A 16,261-nucleotide genomic window follows, 5' to 3' on the forward strand; every position below is an offset into this window, starting at 1 on the left:
CTTATTTAATATGCTTTTTCTTTCCTTGCTGCATGTTTAAGTATTAAAGAGTTTTGCACTAGGGGGAAACAAAATATAGGGCCTGAATAACGGCTACAGCTAATTCTTTCTTTCGGGGGGAGGGGCGGCGGAGATAGACTTAACCCGGGCTTATGGCGAGTCTTTAGCTTTTTATGATCTACCATTACGGCGCACGGCTTTTCTTCACTTTTTCATGTGCATGGAGAATTAGAAGAAAAACTCACACGAGAATATTCCCCCCTCCCCCCCCCCCCACACACATTTTAAAAAATCCTAGCCAGATTGGAGTCGGTGACCGGTGTAGGCTGTGGGGGAGCGAGGGGAGGTGGAATGTTTTGGTCACATTTCTGGTTTTATTTTTATAGCGGGATCCTTGCGTAAGGAACACGGCTATGGGGAGCGTAATAATTAGAGCGCTGAGAACTGTTCTGTGGTTTAGGTAGTTTCATGTTGTTGGGGCTCCACCTTTCTCTCTGCAGCACGAAACTGCCTTAATTACTTCAGTTGAAATCATCACCAGGTATGATAGTGCGAGTTGGTTTACTACCGAAGAAATCTTACAGCTGAAGCTATCTGTAGGCGTCAAGTCCCAATGCCATTGTTTCCTATCAGCAACGAAGGTTCATTCACTTCCCAATAAACATTGCAGCCAAGGGGGAAATCTTGGGGAACTCTTCAAGGTTAGCTAGTTCTTGAGTAAGCCTGCTTGCTTATGGAATTTTTAAATATATCTTGTCGTCTACATTCAAGGTCAGGTGCGCTTTACATTCTGCTCAGCAATTGTTCTGTTGTTGTTTTTTTTTGGGGGGGGCTGGATTTTTTAAATGCGTTACAATTCAATTGCGTGCCAATATTCATACAGTCTGTTATCCTGAGTCCTTGCAATGTAGCGTCAATATAAGTAAGCAAAGGTAGCGACTGCAACCAGACCAGAGACGGAGTCTCATTTTTTTGTTAAGATATTTTATGTCATTGTGTCACCTTTTTTTTGCCTGCACACTGTTGTGTTATTTCGTGTCCATCTCAGCCTTGAGTGTATCTAAAATCTAAGTCTGCTTCTACATATGTCCAGGGATTAATCATATATTACACAAAAGGACTTTACCGGAGGTGAAGGGGTAACCAGAAGTGATTTAAAATCGGCCAAAACCCATTTCCCTATAGCTCACAAGGCCTCGGTTACGATCATTATTACAGTGTGTCCAGGCGCCGACATTCCATTGAGGCTGAATGAGCAACAGCGACCTCACTGGGCCTTGTGCAGGGGATCTAGGGCTGCCGGCTATTGTGTACATAGACCAAACAGAAATAGGAGCTGCAGCCCTTGTTTAGATCACAGGCACAACATTTATCCTTAACGTACATGATCAAGATTTCTTCTGGCTGCAAGGACTTGGGAAGTATTTGAAAATTGAATATCCTTTTTGATCATTCGTTTTTAAACTTTTCAGGGCTCATATAGGCTACAGTGAATAAAAATAGTTTGGAAACGGGATTTTCACGGGTTATGTAGATGTGTTATAATTAAATTCTCATAGGAAGGGATGCATTTACAAAGAAAGAGTCAAACCTTTAAATTGCAGACATATGACTCTGAGTGTATATGTCTGTATACACTCTGTATGTATGACGATGTATACTTATGTCTATCTATCTATCTATCTATCTATCTATCTATCTATCTATCTATCTAAGTTATAGTGTGTGTACATAGGCTTGCCTCTGCTTTATTTAAAATTTTCAGTATATAATTTTCATTTCATGAGCACTTATCTCAAGTTCTATACAAATTTCCATTTTAAAATTTCTGGAACTGGTTAGTTTTCAATGGAAATAAGTTCTTTAAGAGGCGATCCAGCAATTCCCATTCAATCAAGACTGAAAATTCCTACAGACTATTTATCCAAATGCCAAAGCCTATATGCAAGCTCTATAGTGCATTAATAGATAAATTGCATTTACTATTTCCCTTCAGTTAAAAATAGCAATATCCTTTCTGTTACATTGGATTTAAAAATCGTATCTAAATTGCAGTTTTAGAGTTCTGATTATACAGGTATGGAGGACAGAACCATTTTTAAAATTACTACAGATAAACTGTTTCTCTTCTAAATACCCCGAGATACCATATACACAGACCAATTTTATATTAATTTTTCCTGGTGGTGACTAACTGTCTACGTGATTATGTTTCTTATAGTTTAAAATTATTTGTGATGCAAACTATATCAAATTAATAATTTCAATACCCTGATTATCAGAACTTAAAATTGATTAAAAAAACTCGCCATAAAAGGGAAAAAAAGAAAGGAGAACATATTGAGTGTGTTAGTCAGAAACCTGCCTGAAAATAGCGTTATTTATTATGTATTATTATTTTAACTCTAGGTGTCTTTCAGTCTCCTAATGCTCCTTTAATCCTGCAGCGAGCAATTTTCGGAATACATAGGGTGTTTAAGAATCTGCCATATTATTTTACATTCTGTCTATGTATATAAGTGTGAGCAATCAAAAATGAAACACGCTGCAGCTTCAGTACCCAAATTCTAACATAAACATCCAGGACTCCTGGAGTTAAGATTATTTTTCTTACTGGAAAAAGGAAGTTCTGCAATCACATTTCACCCCAGTTGATTCAATAATAAATACAAATGACGTGGAGTTCCGTCTTTCAGTAATAGACATAGACTTCTTTTTCTATCGCGGTATGTCAGTACATGCATGAAAAAAAAAAGCTATAATGAGTACATAGAACTTTATTTGCATTAAAAATGTTGTAAAAGAACGGATTGCCATTCGCTTGGGCAATCTCTAGGGGTTTTTTTTGTTTGTTTTTGTTTTTTTAGGTTTTCTGACTAATGTATTAAATAATAGTTTCATATAGCTCTTGTGATTTCAAATCAGGATAGAAACTGTTGTTAAAAATTACATCTCTGTAAGCTTCCTGGTGTAATTGGGAAAAGTTGAAAAGAAACAAAAACAGAGCGCGCGAGAGAGACCAAATAGTGATGTAAAACTAATGAGAAACATATTTTTGCATGCAGAATATTCACACATGAATTTAATTATTACGCAGTTGCTCTGCCGTTTGCTGGTCTCTATGCTGAATAATATTTTTCAAATGCAGTTGACAGAGATGTTTTCCCCCTCCCATTGGTCTCTTTTTCCTTGCAACAACAGGAAATAAGCAGCACACACATAAACAGAAGAAGATAATTAAATCAATTGTCATACTTTCAAATGTTTCAGCCATTAGTTTAATTCATAACACTGGACTTGATCTGGGAGCCGTATCACTTTTTTTTTGTATAGGACTGTAACCCTCCGCTTAGTTTTGATGCTGTAGTCTGTGCACAGAAGTCAAAGAACGTGCCAGCAAATACCTAGATTTGCACATAAATTTGATTAATCAGAAAGTGATACAACATAATGCAAGTGCCCTTTTTACAGTACAACTGAGAAGAAGGGTGCCTTTCGGCAATGAGGAAGAGAATGTTTTCCCCCCTGCTGCTTTGGTGCATATTTAAGAATTAATCGTCTTGATAAACACTCCTCCCCCTCCTCCTCTTTCCTCTCTCTTCCTCTCTTGTTCTGGTTTAGCTCCGTTCTAGATATAATATTAGCTACATTTCAGGAAGGCAGGTCTAAAAAGCTCTTCTGTGCAAACAGACGTAAAAGTGGAAATAAATTCAAACAGCTGAAATACATTCAAACAATTTGGTGGAGAAATCAACCACTGTATTTGTTCTATTAAAGTCGATTTTACTTCACTCGCTTTAATTATAGTTTTCCTGTGATAATTGTGTGTGTGTGTGTCTGAGGTGTTTTAATATAATGTAATTGGCAATGTTCCAGAAGTGCATATTCGTTCAAATTTCCTTTCACACCTTCTATTAAAAGATAGTTTCGAAATCCGGTAAATTTACCAGGAACACAGTGTTTATAGTATAATTCAAATGCATCGATTAATTCTTGTGTATCTGGTTAAATGATTTTTTTGGAGATTCTTATTGTGGTTTTAAATCTGGTGCATTCGGGATTTCTAACTGGAGTTTGTTGTCTTTAAACGTGAAAAAACAGTTGTTCAGAAAAGTCCAAGATCCAAGACTAGTTAGTGGTGTCTATACAAATACAAATTTAAATATCGATTTAAAATATTTCTATATTCCTCCTCTGGTCTGTGTGGTAAGGAGCTACTCTGTAGATTAGTTTCGGTAAGAGACTGTGATGAATTTGACTTTTCATTGCCAGCTCCAGTTAGCTCGGAACTAAACGGAACAGTATTATTTACAGTTAGTTCCCAAACTAAACACAATAGTATAATTTAACCTTTCCAAGCTCTCGTAAATTTTTACTGCTGTGAAACACAGCGATGCAAATGAATATGCTCATAGTTACTGACTTAATAACATGCCTGTGGCTCCTGAAACAATAACTCCTTATGAAATATAATAAATATATATTTAAATACAGTATACCGCAACTGCTATTTTGCTTTTTTATTACTTCAATTACTGTATAATTTTATGTGAAGGTCTCCGATCACAAGGTTTTTGCTGGGAACACGAACCACTGATGGGATGATTAATTATGATATAAAATAGTCCGCTTAAAAAGGGTAATAATACAAAATCTGATCTTTTAATCTCAGTTGGCCACAATTAAAACAAACTTTATAGTATAACTCAAATATCCCTTTGCATAAAAACATATGGCTTTGCTATAAAAATTATGACTGGAAAACACTGACCCATTAATAGCCTGCGGAGTGATTTATACTTTATTGTTCTGCTACCCTGCCATGTGACTCCGGCAACCAATGGGCTGACAGGCAGCCTTCAACTTATTAGGTGACTGTACTTCTTGCAAGGACCAAGTTGTTACATGAAATCTGCAGTTTCATAATTTCAGCAGGTCCTGCTCTGTGTTTGTTGAATGGCAATGTCGACTTCAGGGACGCTCAGCAATTATTATGTGGACTCTTTCATAATTCACGAGAGTGAAGACCTGGTGCAGTCCAGATATGCCTCTGCTCCACTGGCACCGCCAACGAGACAGCCAGCCCTGAGCGAGCACCCTGAATTCACCCCATGCAGTTTTCAGTCGAAAACTTCAGTCTTTAGCACTTCCTGGAACCCCGTTCACCCTCCGAGCGCTAATAATGTGCCCACTGTGTACCATCCATATGTGCATCATCAGGCACCAATGGCAGCGCCTGACGGCAGGTACATGCGTTCGTGGCTCGAGCCTATGCCGGGCTCATTGTCTTTCCCTGGGTTACCTTCCAGCAGGCATTACGGCATTAAACCTGAACCGCTCTCGGCCAGAAGGGGTGACTGTACCACGTTTGACACGCACACGTTGTCTCTGTCTGATTATGCTTGTGGTTCTCCTCCAGCTGATAGGGATAAGCAACCCAGCGAAGGTGCGTTCTCTGAAAACAATGGAGAAAATGAGACAAACGGAGAAAAACCACAGATTGATCCAAGTAAGTGCAACTGCAAGGGTAATGGACTTCAGGTCTCTGAGCAGGCTGCAGGGAGGTTAGCATCTTGGGCTAACTAAATGACTAGCAGTTGCCGTTGCTCGGGTGTAGTTCGATCTTAAAGGGAACTGTGCATGTCTAAACTCTTAAAACGTGAATTAGAATGCCTGAACGTCCAGGCACAACTCGGCCAGGCGTGGTTTCCCCGTGTACGTACTTTTGGGAAATCATTAGGAAGCATTGGCTTCTTTTGTCACGAGTATCTTGCAAGAAACAGCCCAGGGTAGGTTACTGTAAGGATGAAAACAGAAACCTCTTCATTTACTTCATTTTCTTGCTGTAAATCTAACGGAACAATAGGCTCAATGTTAATGCACAAAATAATGCGTATGCAAATAAGGCGAATAAGCAACGGAGGCTTAATTGAGCCAGCTGTATAGTGACTCGCTATCTCCTTGAAACCTTACAGTGGGGACACGGGAGAAGGTCAGAATTAAAAACTGAAACGTTTTCCCGGTGACATTCTAAGCCCACTAGTCCTCCCCGGGCGGTGAGGAGGAGGGACAGTCTATTTTAAAATCACATTCTATAAACAATATCAAGGCTAGAGTAGGCGGGGGCTGGGCTTTTACCGCGTGCGATTCTATGTGACCTCTCCATGTGTCTGTATTTTGATTCCATTGTGCCTAACCATCCTGTATGTCTGCTGAAATGAAAGGAATGTCGTAAACCCTAATATCAGGCTACCTACGCTTTTAAAGTCAGGGCACCAAACTGTGGTGCGACGTGGCTTCCTCCCTCCACTGAACTTCTCCTGCTCTTTTATTGTAGATAATCCTGCTGCAAATTGGCTGCACGCAAGATCCACTCGGAAAAAGCGTTGTCCGTACACCAAGCACCAAACGCTGGAACTGGAAAAGGAGTTTTTGTTCAATATGTATCTCACTAGGGACCGTAGATACGAAGTGGCGAGACTCCTTAATTTAACTGAGAGACAAGTGAAAATCTGGTTTCAAAACAGGAGGATGAAAATGAAGAAAATCAACAAAGACCGAGCAAAGGATGAATAATGAGGAAACACAGGTTACTTTTTTTTAAAGAAAATCCTCCCTCCCCCCGCTCCAACCCCACCACACAATGCGACTGTGCCCAGGCCTCGTTTTTTTGTCATGGCAAATTCTAATCGTTAATGTACCTTGTAACAGTAGCATTGAAATATCGGTTTGCCAGTGCTACTGCGGCGGTACCATAATACTTTTAATTTTATAATAGGAAAGAAAAAGGGGGCATTAGCACGGAAGGCTGTTTATGGGCTTGTATAATTCTACCTGTTCTTCACTTACAAAGAAACAAAACAAAACAAAAAAAAACTACCTTTTCGTAATGCACAACTATTTACGGACTGTAGAGTTTAGACTACGTAGTTAATTTAATTTGCCCTTTGCGCGGCAGAGAGAGGTCTGCTGTAATACTTGAACACTGTGTTTTATTGTGGTAATTATGTTTGTGACTCAACTTATGTGCTTGGGTGCTGTACCAGATGTGATTGTGAAAGCTAGAATTCAATTTGAACTCAGGTTGTTTATTATAAAAGTTGCATAGAGTATAGCTCTGTAGTGTAATAAGTCTTTTCTGTATAACTAGACAGTAAACCTTTGATTGTAATATCTATCTATCCCCAACCTATATATAGAGATATCTATATATATATACCAATTTAAACAAACAAAAACAATAATAAAAAAATCGCCGGAGTATCTAAGAATTATGGTTCTCAAACTATTACCAAGAAGGTCATTTTAGTACGAAAAGTTGATATATATAGTACTGTCTTTGTCAGCTGTATATATAATCTATATATTAAGGAAAAAGTAAATAATCAGACTAGCTTAAATATTGTTTTTGCACCAGTAAGCAGTTATCAGATTTCGGAGCTATACATATATGTGAAAAGGGTAACTACCTATGGTTTACGTTTTAATTTTAATCAAATAATTTGAAGCTTATTGTAATGAAGTTTAATTTTATTGATAATAAATTATACACTATAAAAAGCTACATTTGGTTATTGTAGATTTGTATCGAATATAAAAATCTGGGAAGTTGTGTTTATGCAGAACATACACTGTATATTTTGCAATAGTTACCTCATGGCCTACTGACCAAATTGTTGTGTTGAAATGATATTTAACTTTTTGCTAAATAAAATATATTGATTCTTTTATGTTTTGTGATGTTTTAACATTATTAAGAAGGCGCTCATCTGTATAACCCAACATAAAAACCAGTAGAAACTGCATGGTTAGAACAATTGTGGTAGGAATAGAAATTTATTTGATCCAGGTTAAATGCACAGATATATGAGTGCAAAACCTGTATAATAATATGTACTAATTTTCTTTGTTTAACCTACAGAGTGCATAAAAACACCCGGATACAATTATGTAATCCAGTGCTTAGAAACATAGTCAGGAAACCCTTTAAATACTATGGAGTGCATGCTTTGGAGTTAACGTATTTGAATAAAGTTTTTTTAAAAGAACAAGACGGAAATAGTCAAAACTTTTTAGAGGGACAACAATGTAAATAGATTAGACATCTTAATTTTAGTTGGCACTGTAAATTACCCCATTATAAAATGGGCATAGCTAAACTGGCTGCAAAAGGTTTGAGAAACCCTCGCTTTGCCAATATATTAATTTTATCCCCTTCCATATATAATGTAATGTGCAAAATATGTCATTTTAAAAAGTTTTGCAATCAGTTATTTTTCTTCTCCTTTATTTGCATCTGCAATTTTTCCTCTGAAGTGGCTTATGACACGTAAAATAAGCACATTGCGTTTTACTATCTCTAAGGGTAAAGGTTTACAGACAAGAAATGATATTATTATTATGAAGTCTACTTTGGTCGCTGTTTTAGTCCAACTGAGAAAATGTGCCTCGCAACAAGCTAGTGCAACGAAGCCAAATACATGAAAGAAGGTTTATTAAAGAAACTTTATTTCGGGTGAAAGTTATTTTTTTTCCAGCTGAGCAACAAAACCAAATAGCAAATATCGTGAGCCAGCTAAAGTTATCCCTGCTTTAGGCCGACATCTTACCGCCCAAAGAAGGAATCTTCCAAAATACGATCCAGAATGCACGTCTGCTCAAGACCAAGCAAACCATATTTGTAAATATGTAGAACAAATGCTTTGTGAGTGTATTATTTTTAAGACAAAAGTAGCCAGAACATTTATAGTCACAATTCTTGGCAGAAGATGTTGCTAGGAAAATTCAGAGCTATACAATGCAATAAAAGAAAATGACTGCTGTAACCGTTTATGGGGTGTAAAACGCTGCAGGGTTAAACACAAAATTTAGGGCGCTCGCAAGAAGCTTACAGAGGTGCAAAAGTGCGGAAGGAAAATCTTTCAGCCTCACTTCTTCTTCTTCTTCTTCTTTTTTTAAAAGAAATCTCTGGTAAGTTTTGATGGGTTATAATTAGTAAACGGGAAATAGTTTTGTTGCACACTCACACACAAAAAAAGACCCTAATTGATCCCTGTTCCAGTGTTTTGGGATGTTCGGGACGCCCTCTGTTGTTGCAGACAGAGGAAACTTCAAAGAATCAGCATTAAGGGTGTGTAATAAATGACGGGTCTGCAAACTGTCTGGAATTCGGCTCTTAATGAGTTTACAACTGTCCAGCCACAATTAAGATTTTCTACCAAAGCCTTTTCATTTGTTTTGTCTGGCTGTTTTAGATAAAGCGGGGGTGCGGAAATAACTACCTTTTATTAGCCTTCCTCTTCTGAAATCTAAGCTCGAAGGCGAACGTTTATCTTTAATGTATTTGTGACCGGAACATTTTGTATAATTGCTACTCTTTTGCCGAGCAGATTATTGAAGTATTCGCTGTCGGAGACGTAAACTGTTAGCAAACTGAAACGTTCTTGCATCATTTATTATTTGCAATGTCCCAAATAGAACAGCAGATGGCAGTATTATTCCATGAAAACATTCACAAACCCGCCATGAAGCATACTGCGAGAGCACTTGAAAGCTCCTAAAATGTCGACTTTATAGGAGAATAACTGGATTTGAAACAACTGATCTGATGTTAACCAAGGCCAACAGTTCTTACTCTGGGCTTATTATGAATGATGCTTCATTGAAAAATAATATAGTTAGTATTAGACTTGCTGTGCAGTAATTGAAAAGGTAAAGTTTCAGTCTCCGATTTTATCAGACGATTTATTTATTTTTAATTATCAAAGCATTAAAGCATTTCTAATTAGTTAACATAAACCGCTGACGCCTTTATACACTATTCAATTCCCTTTTCACCTTTCCTTTTTTCAAAAATATTAGCCATTTTATCATTAACCCATTAATGTACAAGCAAACTATTCTGATTTCATTCAGGGCTCATGAGCGCTTTAATATTTCGGAGAAGCGGGGATTGAAAAAGTATTAACATAATGATTCGAATGTCATGTAGCGTTCTGTGGACGGCGGTGGTGTTTTTCATAATCAAGTCCATAACGCGATTTCACAAGACGTGGGCTTTGTATGGGGAACGAACAAAGAGTCAAACTAACTCCCAAATTCCCAAATTGCGTCTGATGAAGTGGGCATTCACCCACGAAAGCTTATGCTCTAATACTTCTGTTAGTCTTAAAGGTGCCACAGGACCCTCTGTTGCTTTTTACAGATTCAGACTAACTCTGTTACTTAATTCCCAAATGGAACTCTTCTTACTGAACATACGACCTAACCTTGTTCACTGAAGAAACGGCAAGGTTGCAAACTTTAATTTGAAAATTATTTACTGGCAACTGAAATTCTTCAACAGCTGTCTTTGATACAGTTAAAACACTGCTTGGGTTCCTAGCAATTTCAGCTCTGTGGGACCCGTTTAATTATATCATACAGATGCTAACCGTCCGATGAGATGTCTCTACACATTCATTCTTAAATTCTCGTGCCTCTTATTTTTATTTCCCTCGTTAATTTTAGTATTTATCCGTTTTGGTTTTGTTGACTGCGTTGTTCCTCGCTAACTGCTTTCATGGCGCAGTTTAGTGGAATTATGTTATCTTTTGTCAAATCAGTCGTGAAAACGAGAGAAAAACTAACCGAAAGAGAAATAAAGACAGGAACCCTCTAAACATGGTCGAAGATATTAGTGTTATATCTTTCAAGTTAAAGAAAACAAAGAAAACGAACCGCGCCCTAGGAGTCATCTTACTTAACTATTTTGATATATTTGATTAATATTTCTTTAAATTAAAGGCAATTTCTTGAAACCAATTCTCAGAATGAGCAAGGGATGTGGGGATTATGTTATTTTTTCCACATCACTTTAAGTATGTTAGTATTTTTAGGGTAAAATATAATTGAAATAGAACCATCGCTTTCTCAGGTTTCTAATAAGCCTATTCATATCGAATGTCTGCATATATTCGTATTTTAAAATAATTATTTGATTAATTATTTTTCTTGAGCAGTTAAATTATACTGAAATGAACACGTGCGTATGTATTTCAAAGTAAGTAATAATTTGGCACGGTATGTCCCATTATCATATTGGATAAATTATAGTGGTAACATATTTTGAAACAACAGAGTAGTGTCCAGGGTCACAGTTACATCAAAATATTGCTTAACACACAACCGATAATCAGGCAGTGTTCCCAGGTTGCGTATAACTTCTGCGCACCATTTTATCACTACCTTTTCCATTCTGGGAAAAGCTCAGAATGCAATGAGACATAGACCGGGTCTTTATTAGTAAAAAAGAAATAAATTCTAAGTTTTTTTTAAAAACATAGGAGGCTATTGTGATAGCTGAAAGCTTGCGATTTACTTGTCCACTATTTTTTTTTCTTGAATGTAATAATTCACTCAAATGTAAAAGTTGCAATTTCAGAAATATGCTAAAGCACTATACCGTGCAGTATAGAATGCAGCAGATTGACATGTTTTAGAGTCTATTCCAGAGGTAGTATTTTAAGGAGGCTTTTGTCGAATAGGTGCGGGGGAAACACTTTCCTGGGACTCCTGATGTGTCTTATTCAGTGCGAACTTGGTGTGAAATATTAATATTGTTTACAAGAGGTGACATTGGAAAGATGAAAGGAAAACAATCAAAGGTGGCGGTATCCATGTTTAATATCCTGATTACTTTTAAATATGTTTTAAGAAGCGAGACACACTTAAATGTTCTTTTTAAGGCTCCTCTATAAACTCCTGTCTTGCATTATCAATACCCAAGTCTAGACATTGGTTATGTTTGCTGTTTCTTTCTTCTTGCATCTTGGTATGTTGTCACCAGAGGAGCAATTTATTGGTCTAATGCCGTCTAATTCAGCCTCTTTGATCTTCTTAGTAGTCTTCTTGGTTGCTTCGCATTCGTTTAACTTCTTGGGCCTTTATTTCTTTCCAGAAAGTCAGTTGGGATTGTGATTCTTCGTTTTTTGTAATTAACTGTAATGCTGAGTAATATTTCTGAAACAAAATAAAGAGGAAGCTGTTTATTCAGATGCTGGCTTTAGATTGCGAATAATAACCTGGTTTGTACATGTTTAGCTGTTGACAAATATCTAGATGTAGTCACAACGTTTGCATACTCTTAACCACAAATATCTAGATGACTTCGCTTTAGTCAATTTCACTTGTTTTTCTCCGTACCCTACATGGGATTGTTGCAATATTCGCATATAAACAGTCCTCAAGCGTTTTTTTTTTCCCTTAGGTTTTCAAAACGTGAACTCTAGGGTCCGTGCGAAATATCTCCAAGAACAATTTTAACTGGTGAGAAGTTCTTTGTACACAGGGCATTAAACTCTATAATTTAAAGGAGAATTTCCGGGGCAATTCCATTGTGCTTCTTCCAGTTTATGATGTGCAATATAGCAGGGCAGTAAAAGCTGTCTTTACCAGGACTCCCTGTCTGAGAGAAGGAAACCCATTTTATGATCCGTTTAAAGGAAGGGTACGGTGCAGCATCCTCAATGGAAAGTCATTCTTATTGTTGGAAAGCGGAGTGTTTAGAAAATGAGGAACGTTACCCGTGATCTAAATGTAATGTTGCTGTCTCCGTCTTCGGATAGTAAGGTATGTACATTGAAAGGCAAAGAATGCATCAAACAATTAGTTAAGATCTGAAGCCCTACATGTGTGACTCCAGGACTTATTGGTTTTTAAAAGGTGTTCAGACGAGAGGTATCCTCTTTTTGCTTCAAGGGAACGGGGGAAAGCGGAATTGTTCTGCTATTAGACGTAATGAATCCGTCAGGAATACAGTCGTAACAATACAGATTTAGCAACGGAGTATTATAAATAAAAAACGTGATCGATATATTAATTCACCTTTGAAATCGGAAGAGATGGACTAAGTTTCACACGCAAGGTTCGGTAATGTATGCGAGTCATTATTATAAGAGCCAAGGAGTATTAATATTCTTTCAGAACGGTTAGCTTCGTCCTTTGAGACATACTGGTTTGCAAAAGAGTTAAAAGCGGATTTCTGGAGCAACCCCATCCTGATCCATCTAGCCGAAAGCGATTAGCAGAATGTAATATAGCAATATCGTAATATATCTGTTAGCAAATTAGGGAATGCAATATATACTTATTTCACTACTGCAGAAAAATAATGCATGCGTGAGTAACAGAATTATTTAAACTTGTGTGTATGTGTGTGTGAGAGAGACACATGGTTTCAGTTTACTGCGGAGGCTTTTTAATGTGCAAGATGTGCTTTCCCCCCAAACACTAACTATTGATCAGCTGAGCACTGTAGCTTTTATTAAATAGAAAACCTTCCTACACATATTATAATATAGTCCAATGCTATGCGATCTCCACTTGGATAAAAAAAAAAACAGAAAGGAGAAGAAAAAAAAAGACAGAAAATGAGGAGTAAACTGAGAGGCAGGGAGCAATATGTGCGCAGCCATACCTTGTTTTTCTAAACCAATACAGCTCTAGAATAGAGAGATCTGCGTCGCACAACGTGCGGTTTAAGTTTCATAATACAACCAAATAAATCTCTGTTTATTTTACTTACTATACTTTATAGGGATCTTACAAAATATAATCTACCATGTGGCACCCTTAACCAAAAGCCCCCTTGTCTTTAATTTGTTAGACATATATTTGATCCTCTTCCCCTTCCATTATAGGATATTGTGAGACACCCTGATCCATACCACCTGTGATGCAGGAGGAGATTGGAGGATGGGGTCATATGACTGGTCACGTGCTGGAGGCAGCTCAGTCCAAAAGAAAATGGGGTTTGGTGTAAATCTGGGGGTGTAATGTTATCATATATCACGCTACCTCGTAAAACCGACACTGAAGCCTACCGGACAACAAATCACAAGTCAAAATTATGAGTTCTTCGTATTATGTGAACGCTCTTTTTAGCAAATATACGACGGGGGCTTCTCTTTTCCAAAATGCAGAGCCTACTTCTTGCTCCTTTGCAACCAACTCTCAGAGAAGCGGCTATGGACCAGGGGCTAGTGCTTTCACCTCCTCCATGCCTGGCTTGTACAATGTGAACAGTACCATATATCAAAACCCGTTCTCTTCCGGATACAGCCTGGGCTCAGATGCCTACAACCTGCATTGTTCCTCTTTTGATCAGAACATTCCCGTCCTCTGCAATGATCTAACCAAATCCAGCTGTGAGAAAGCGGAGGAAAGCAACCTGCACAGCCAGGCTGAGGCTAATTTCCGGATATACCCCTGGATGAGGTCTTCAGGTATGGGGAATGGAGAGGGCAAAGCTATGGCAGCCAGGCAAATGTGTAGCCGAAATTACTGTCAGCACAGCCTTTATGGTTTTAATTATAGCAGAGGCGCCATTGCGTAGAAAGCCCGTGGCATTGTATGTAAATGAGTATCATAAAACTTTTTATTGCTCAATTAATGGGTTCTATCCTCGTAAATTTATTTAAGTCAATTTGCTATGGAATTTTAGTATTACGTTTATTTGTGCGGGTTGATGTAGAAATATGGAGAGCTGGCTATGTACTCTGGGAGCCCACACGGGTAAGTGTTCCCCACCCCCACCCTCACCCCAACAAAATGTACAAAAATCATATGTGGCGGAAAACGCAGAGGAAAGAGAAAAAGAGGGGCTCTAAAGAAGGGAGGAGAGACTATTTCAGAGGGGCAGGGGTGCTCTAGCTCACTGTTAGTGTGAAATGTGTCATCTGCCTTTTCTGGGGATCAGGGTCTGTATACGTGCGTAAAAAGGAAAGAGATCTGGAAAATGTGAGCTCCGTTCTTGAGTCTAATGCTAGTATGTGTCTATAATCCGATAAAAAAAGACCTTGGAATGAATAAATAAATAAATAAATTGAAGTTTCAGACCCTGCCTTTCTTTTCCTTTGTGAAACACAAAAGTCTGGAGGACGCTGGAGAAACAGAGCCCGTTGTAAAGTCCATCCTTTAGGAAGTAAAATGTTTTTGTCTTTAATGTTTTCTCTCCACTTTGGTATATTTCAGAGAACTTAATTTGCCATGTTTGAGCTGGGCATGCTGTCTGAGAGAAATGCCTTTGTTAGGGGCGGGGGAATAAAGGAAGAGGATTTACTCCAGTTGCTTGGATGGCTGTTTGTAAATACCAACTTTCCATCGAACTGATTATCTTCAGGTTTCTAGCTAACTTCTGTGCCTGTTTGCCTGCTTTCAGGTCCAGATAGGAAGCGAGGTCGGCAGACGTACACCCGCTACCAGACGCTGGAGCTGGAGAAAGAATTCCACTTTAACCGCTATCTGACTCGCAGGCGGAGAATAGAGATCGCCCATGCTCTGTGCCTAACTGAAAGGCAGATCAAAATCTGGTTCCAAAACAGGAGGATGAAATGGAAGAAAGAGCATAAAGAAGAGAGCTCCAGCACTCCAGCGACCAACGAGAACACGTCAGCAACAGCGTCTGTGGAGAAAGTGGAAGAAGAGGAGGAAGAAGACGAGTAAAGCTCCCATTTGATGAAGCAATCTCTAGTATTATGTATGCACGTGACAGTTGTAAAAGCTCTCTTTAAAAAAAGACTTCTTGTTTTATTTTAAAAATTCTGTTCCCTTTAATGAACATCTTGAAACCGAGCATTTTCAAACATTAAAAGGTCCCCTGATTTGTCTTCCAGTCCCCACCTCCCCAAACCTCCCACATTTCCTGTCCAACTTATTTGGAATCTCTCATAAGATCATCCTAATCATTTTATTTTCGTTTGCCCAAATCTTGGTGTATTTTGTATGGTTACATTTGCGTGAGAGAACTGCTACTTGCACATGCAGAAAAACGTTAACTTCCAGCATAACTACCTGACTCAATTAGTCCCAATCAGTTGTTAAGGGGTAAGTGCATTAGGGTCACATAAAAAAACTACCTAATTTAGAATAAATAGTTCTGCACTTCCTGTTTCCTTTTATTTCAAAGGATCACAACAAACAGGCAACATTAAACAGCAAGTGAAAAAAATCCTGTAAAAATAATGAAACAGAAACCACTACATCCTGCAACAATTATTTGTACTACCTATTTTCCAGACTACCTATTTCTCGCTCCGCCTACCTATCTTCTAAACTATACTGTATTTTATTAATCAAAAGAAGATAACATACTAATGTGAATTGCAGAATGCTTTTAGAAACTTAAGTGTAGTCCTTTGAAAAGCAGGCATCAATAGCTTTGGTATACAATTTGGTACCGAAAATGCTGAATATATTTAAATTGAAAAAATAATATATTTAT

The 16,261-nt window shown here is 37.9% G+C and overlaps 2 protein-coding genes across 2 annotated transcripts; both read left to right on the forward strand.

Annotated features, from left to right (window-relative positions):
* Positions 1-2,926: 2,926 nt before the first annotated feature.
* HOXA9 (homeobox A9) lies at positions 2,927-7,675 on the forward strand. The gene is made up of 2 exons (XM_024222985.2): positions 2,927-5,509; positions 6,338-7,675. Exons 1-2 carry the CDS (start codon positions 4,957-4,959, stop codon positions 6,574-6,576), a joined length of 792 nt encoding a protein of 263 aa, XP_024078753.1. The 5' UTR covers positions 2,927-4,956; the 3' UTR covers positions 6,577-7,675.
* Positions 7,676-13,796: 6,121 nt separating this feature from the next.
* On the forward strand, positions 13,797-15,495 carry HOXA7 (homeobox A7). The gene is made up of 2 exons (XM_024223004.3): positions 13,797-14,264; positions 15,200-15,495. Exons 1-2 carry the CDS (start codon positions 13,889-13,891, stop codon positions 15,481-15,483), a joined length of 660 nt encoding a protein of 219 aa, XP_024078772.1. The 5' UTR covers positions 13,797-13,888; the 3' UTR covers positions 15,484-15,495.
* The last annotated feature ends 766 nt before the right edge of the window (positions 15,496-16,261 follow it).

This window comes from Terrapene carolina, unplaced genomic scaffold, assembly GCF_002925995.2.
Source record: "Terrapene carolina triunguis isolate 2854851 unplaced genomic scaffold, T_m_triunguis-2.0 Scaffold84, whole genome shotgun sequence".
Lineage (NCBI taxonomy): Eukaryota > Metazoa > Chordata > Testudines > Emydidae > Terrapene > Terrapene triunguis.

Bases quoted from the DNA above. Each gene is read 5' to 3' on its own strand.
- HOXA7 (XM_024223004.3), top strand. From the start codon at position 13,889: ATGAGTTCTTCGTATTATGTGAACGCTCTTTTTAGCAAATATACGACG. The intron at 14,265-15,199 runs GTATGGGGAATG...GCCTGCTTTCAG, and splicing joins CCCCTGGATGAGGTCTTCAG to GTCCAGATAGGAAGCGAGGT.
- HOXA9 (XM_024222985.2), top strand. From the start codon at position 4,957: ATGGCAATGTCGACTTCAGGGACGCTCAGCAATTATTATGTGGACTCT. The intron at 5,510-6,337 runs GTAAGTGCAACT...CTTTTATTGTAG, and splicing joins AAAACCACAGATTGATCCAA to ATAATCCTGCTGCAAATTGG.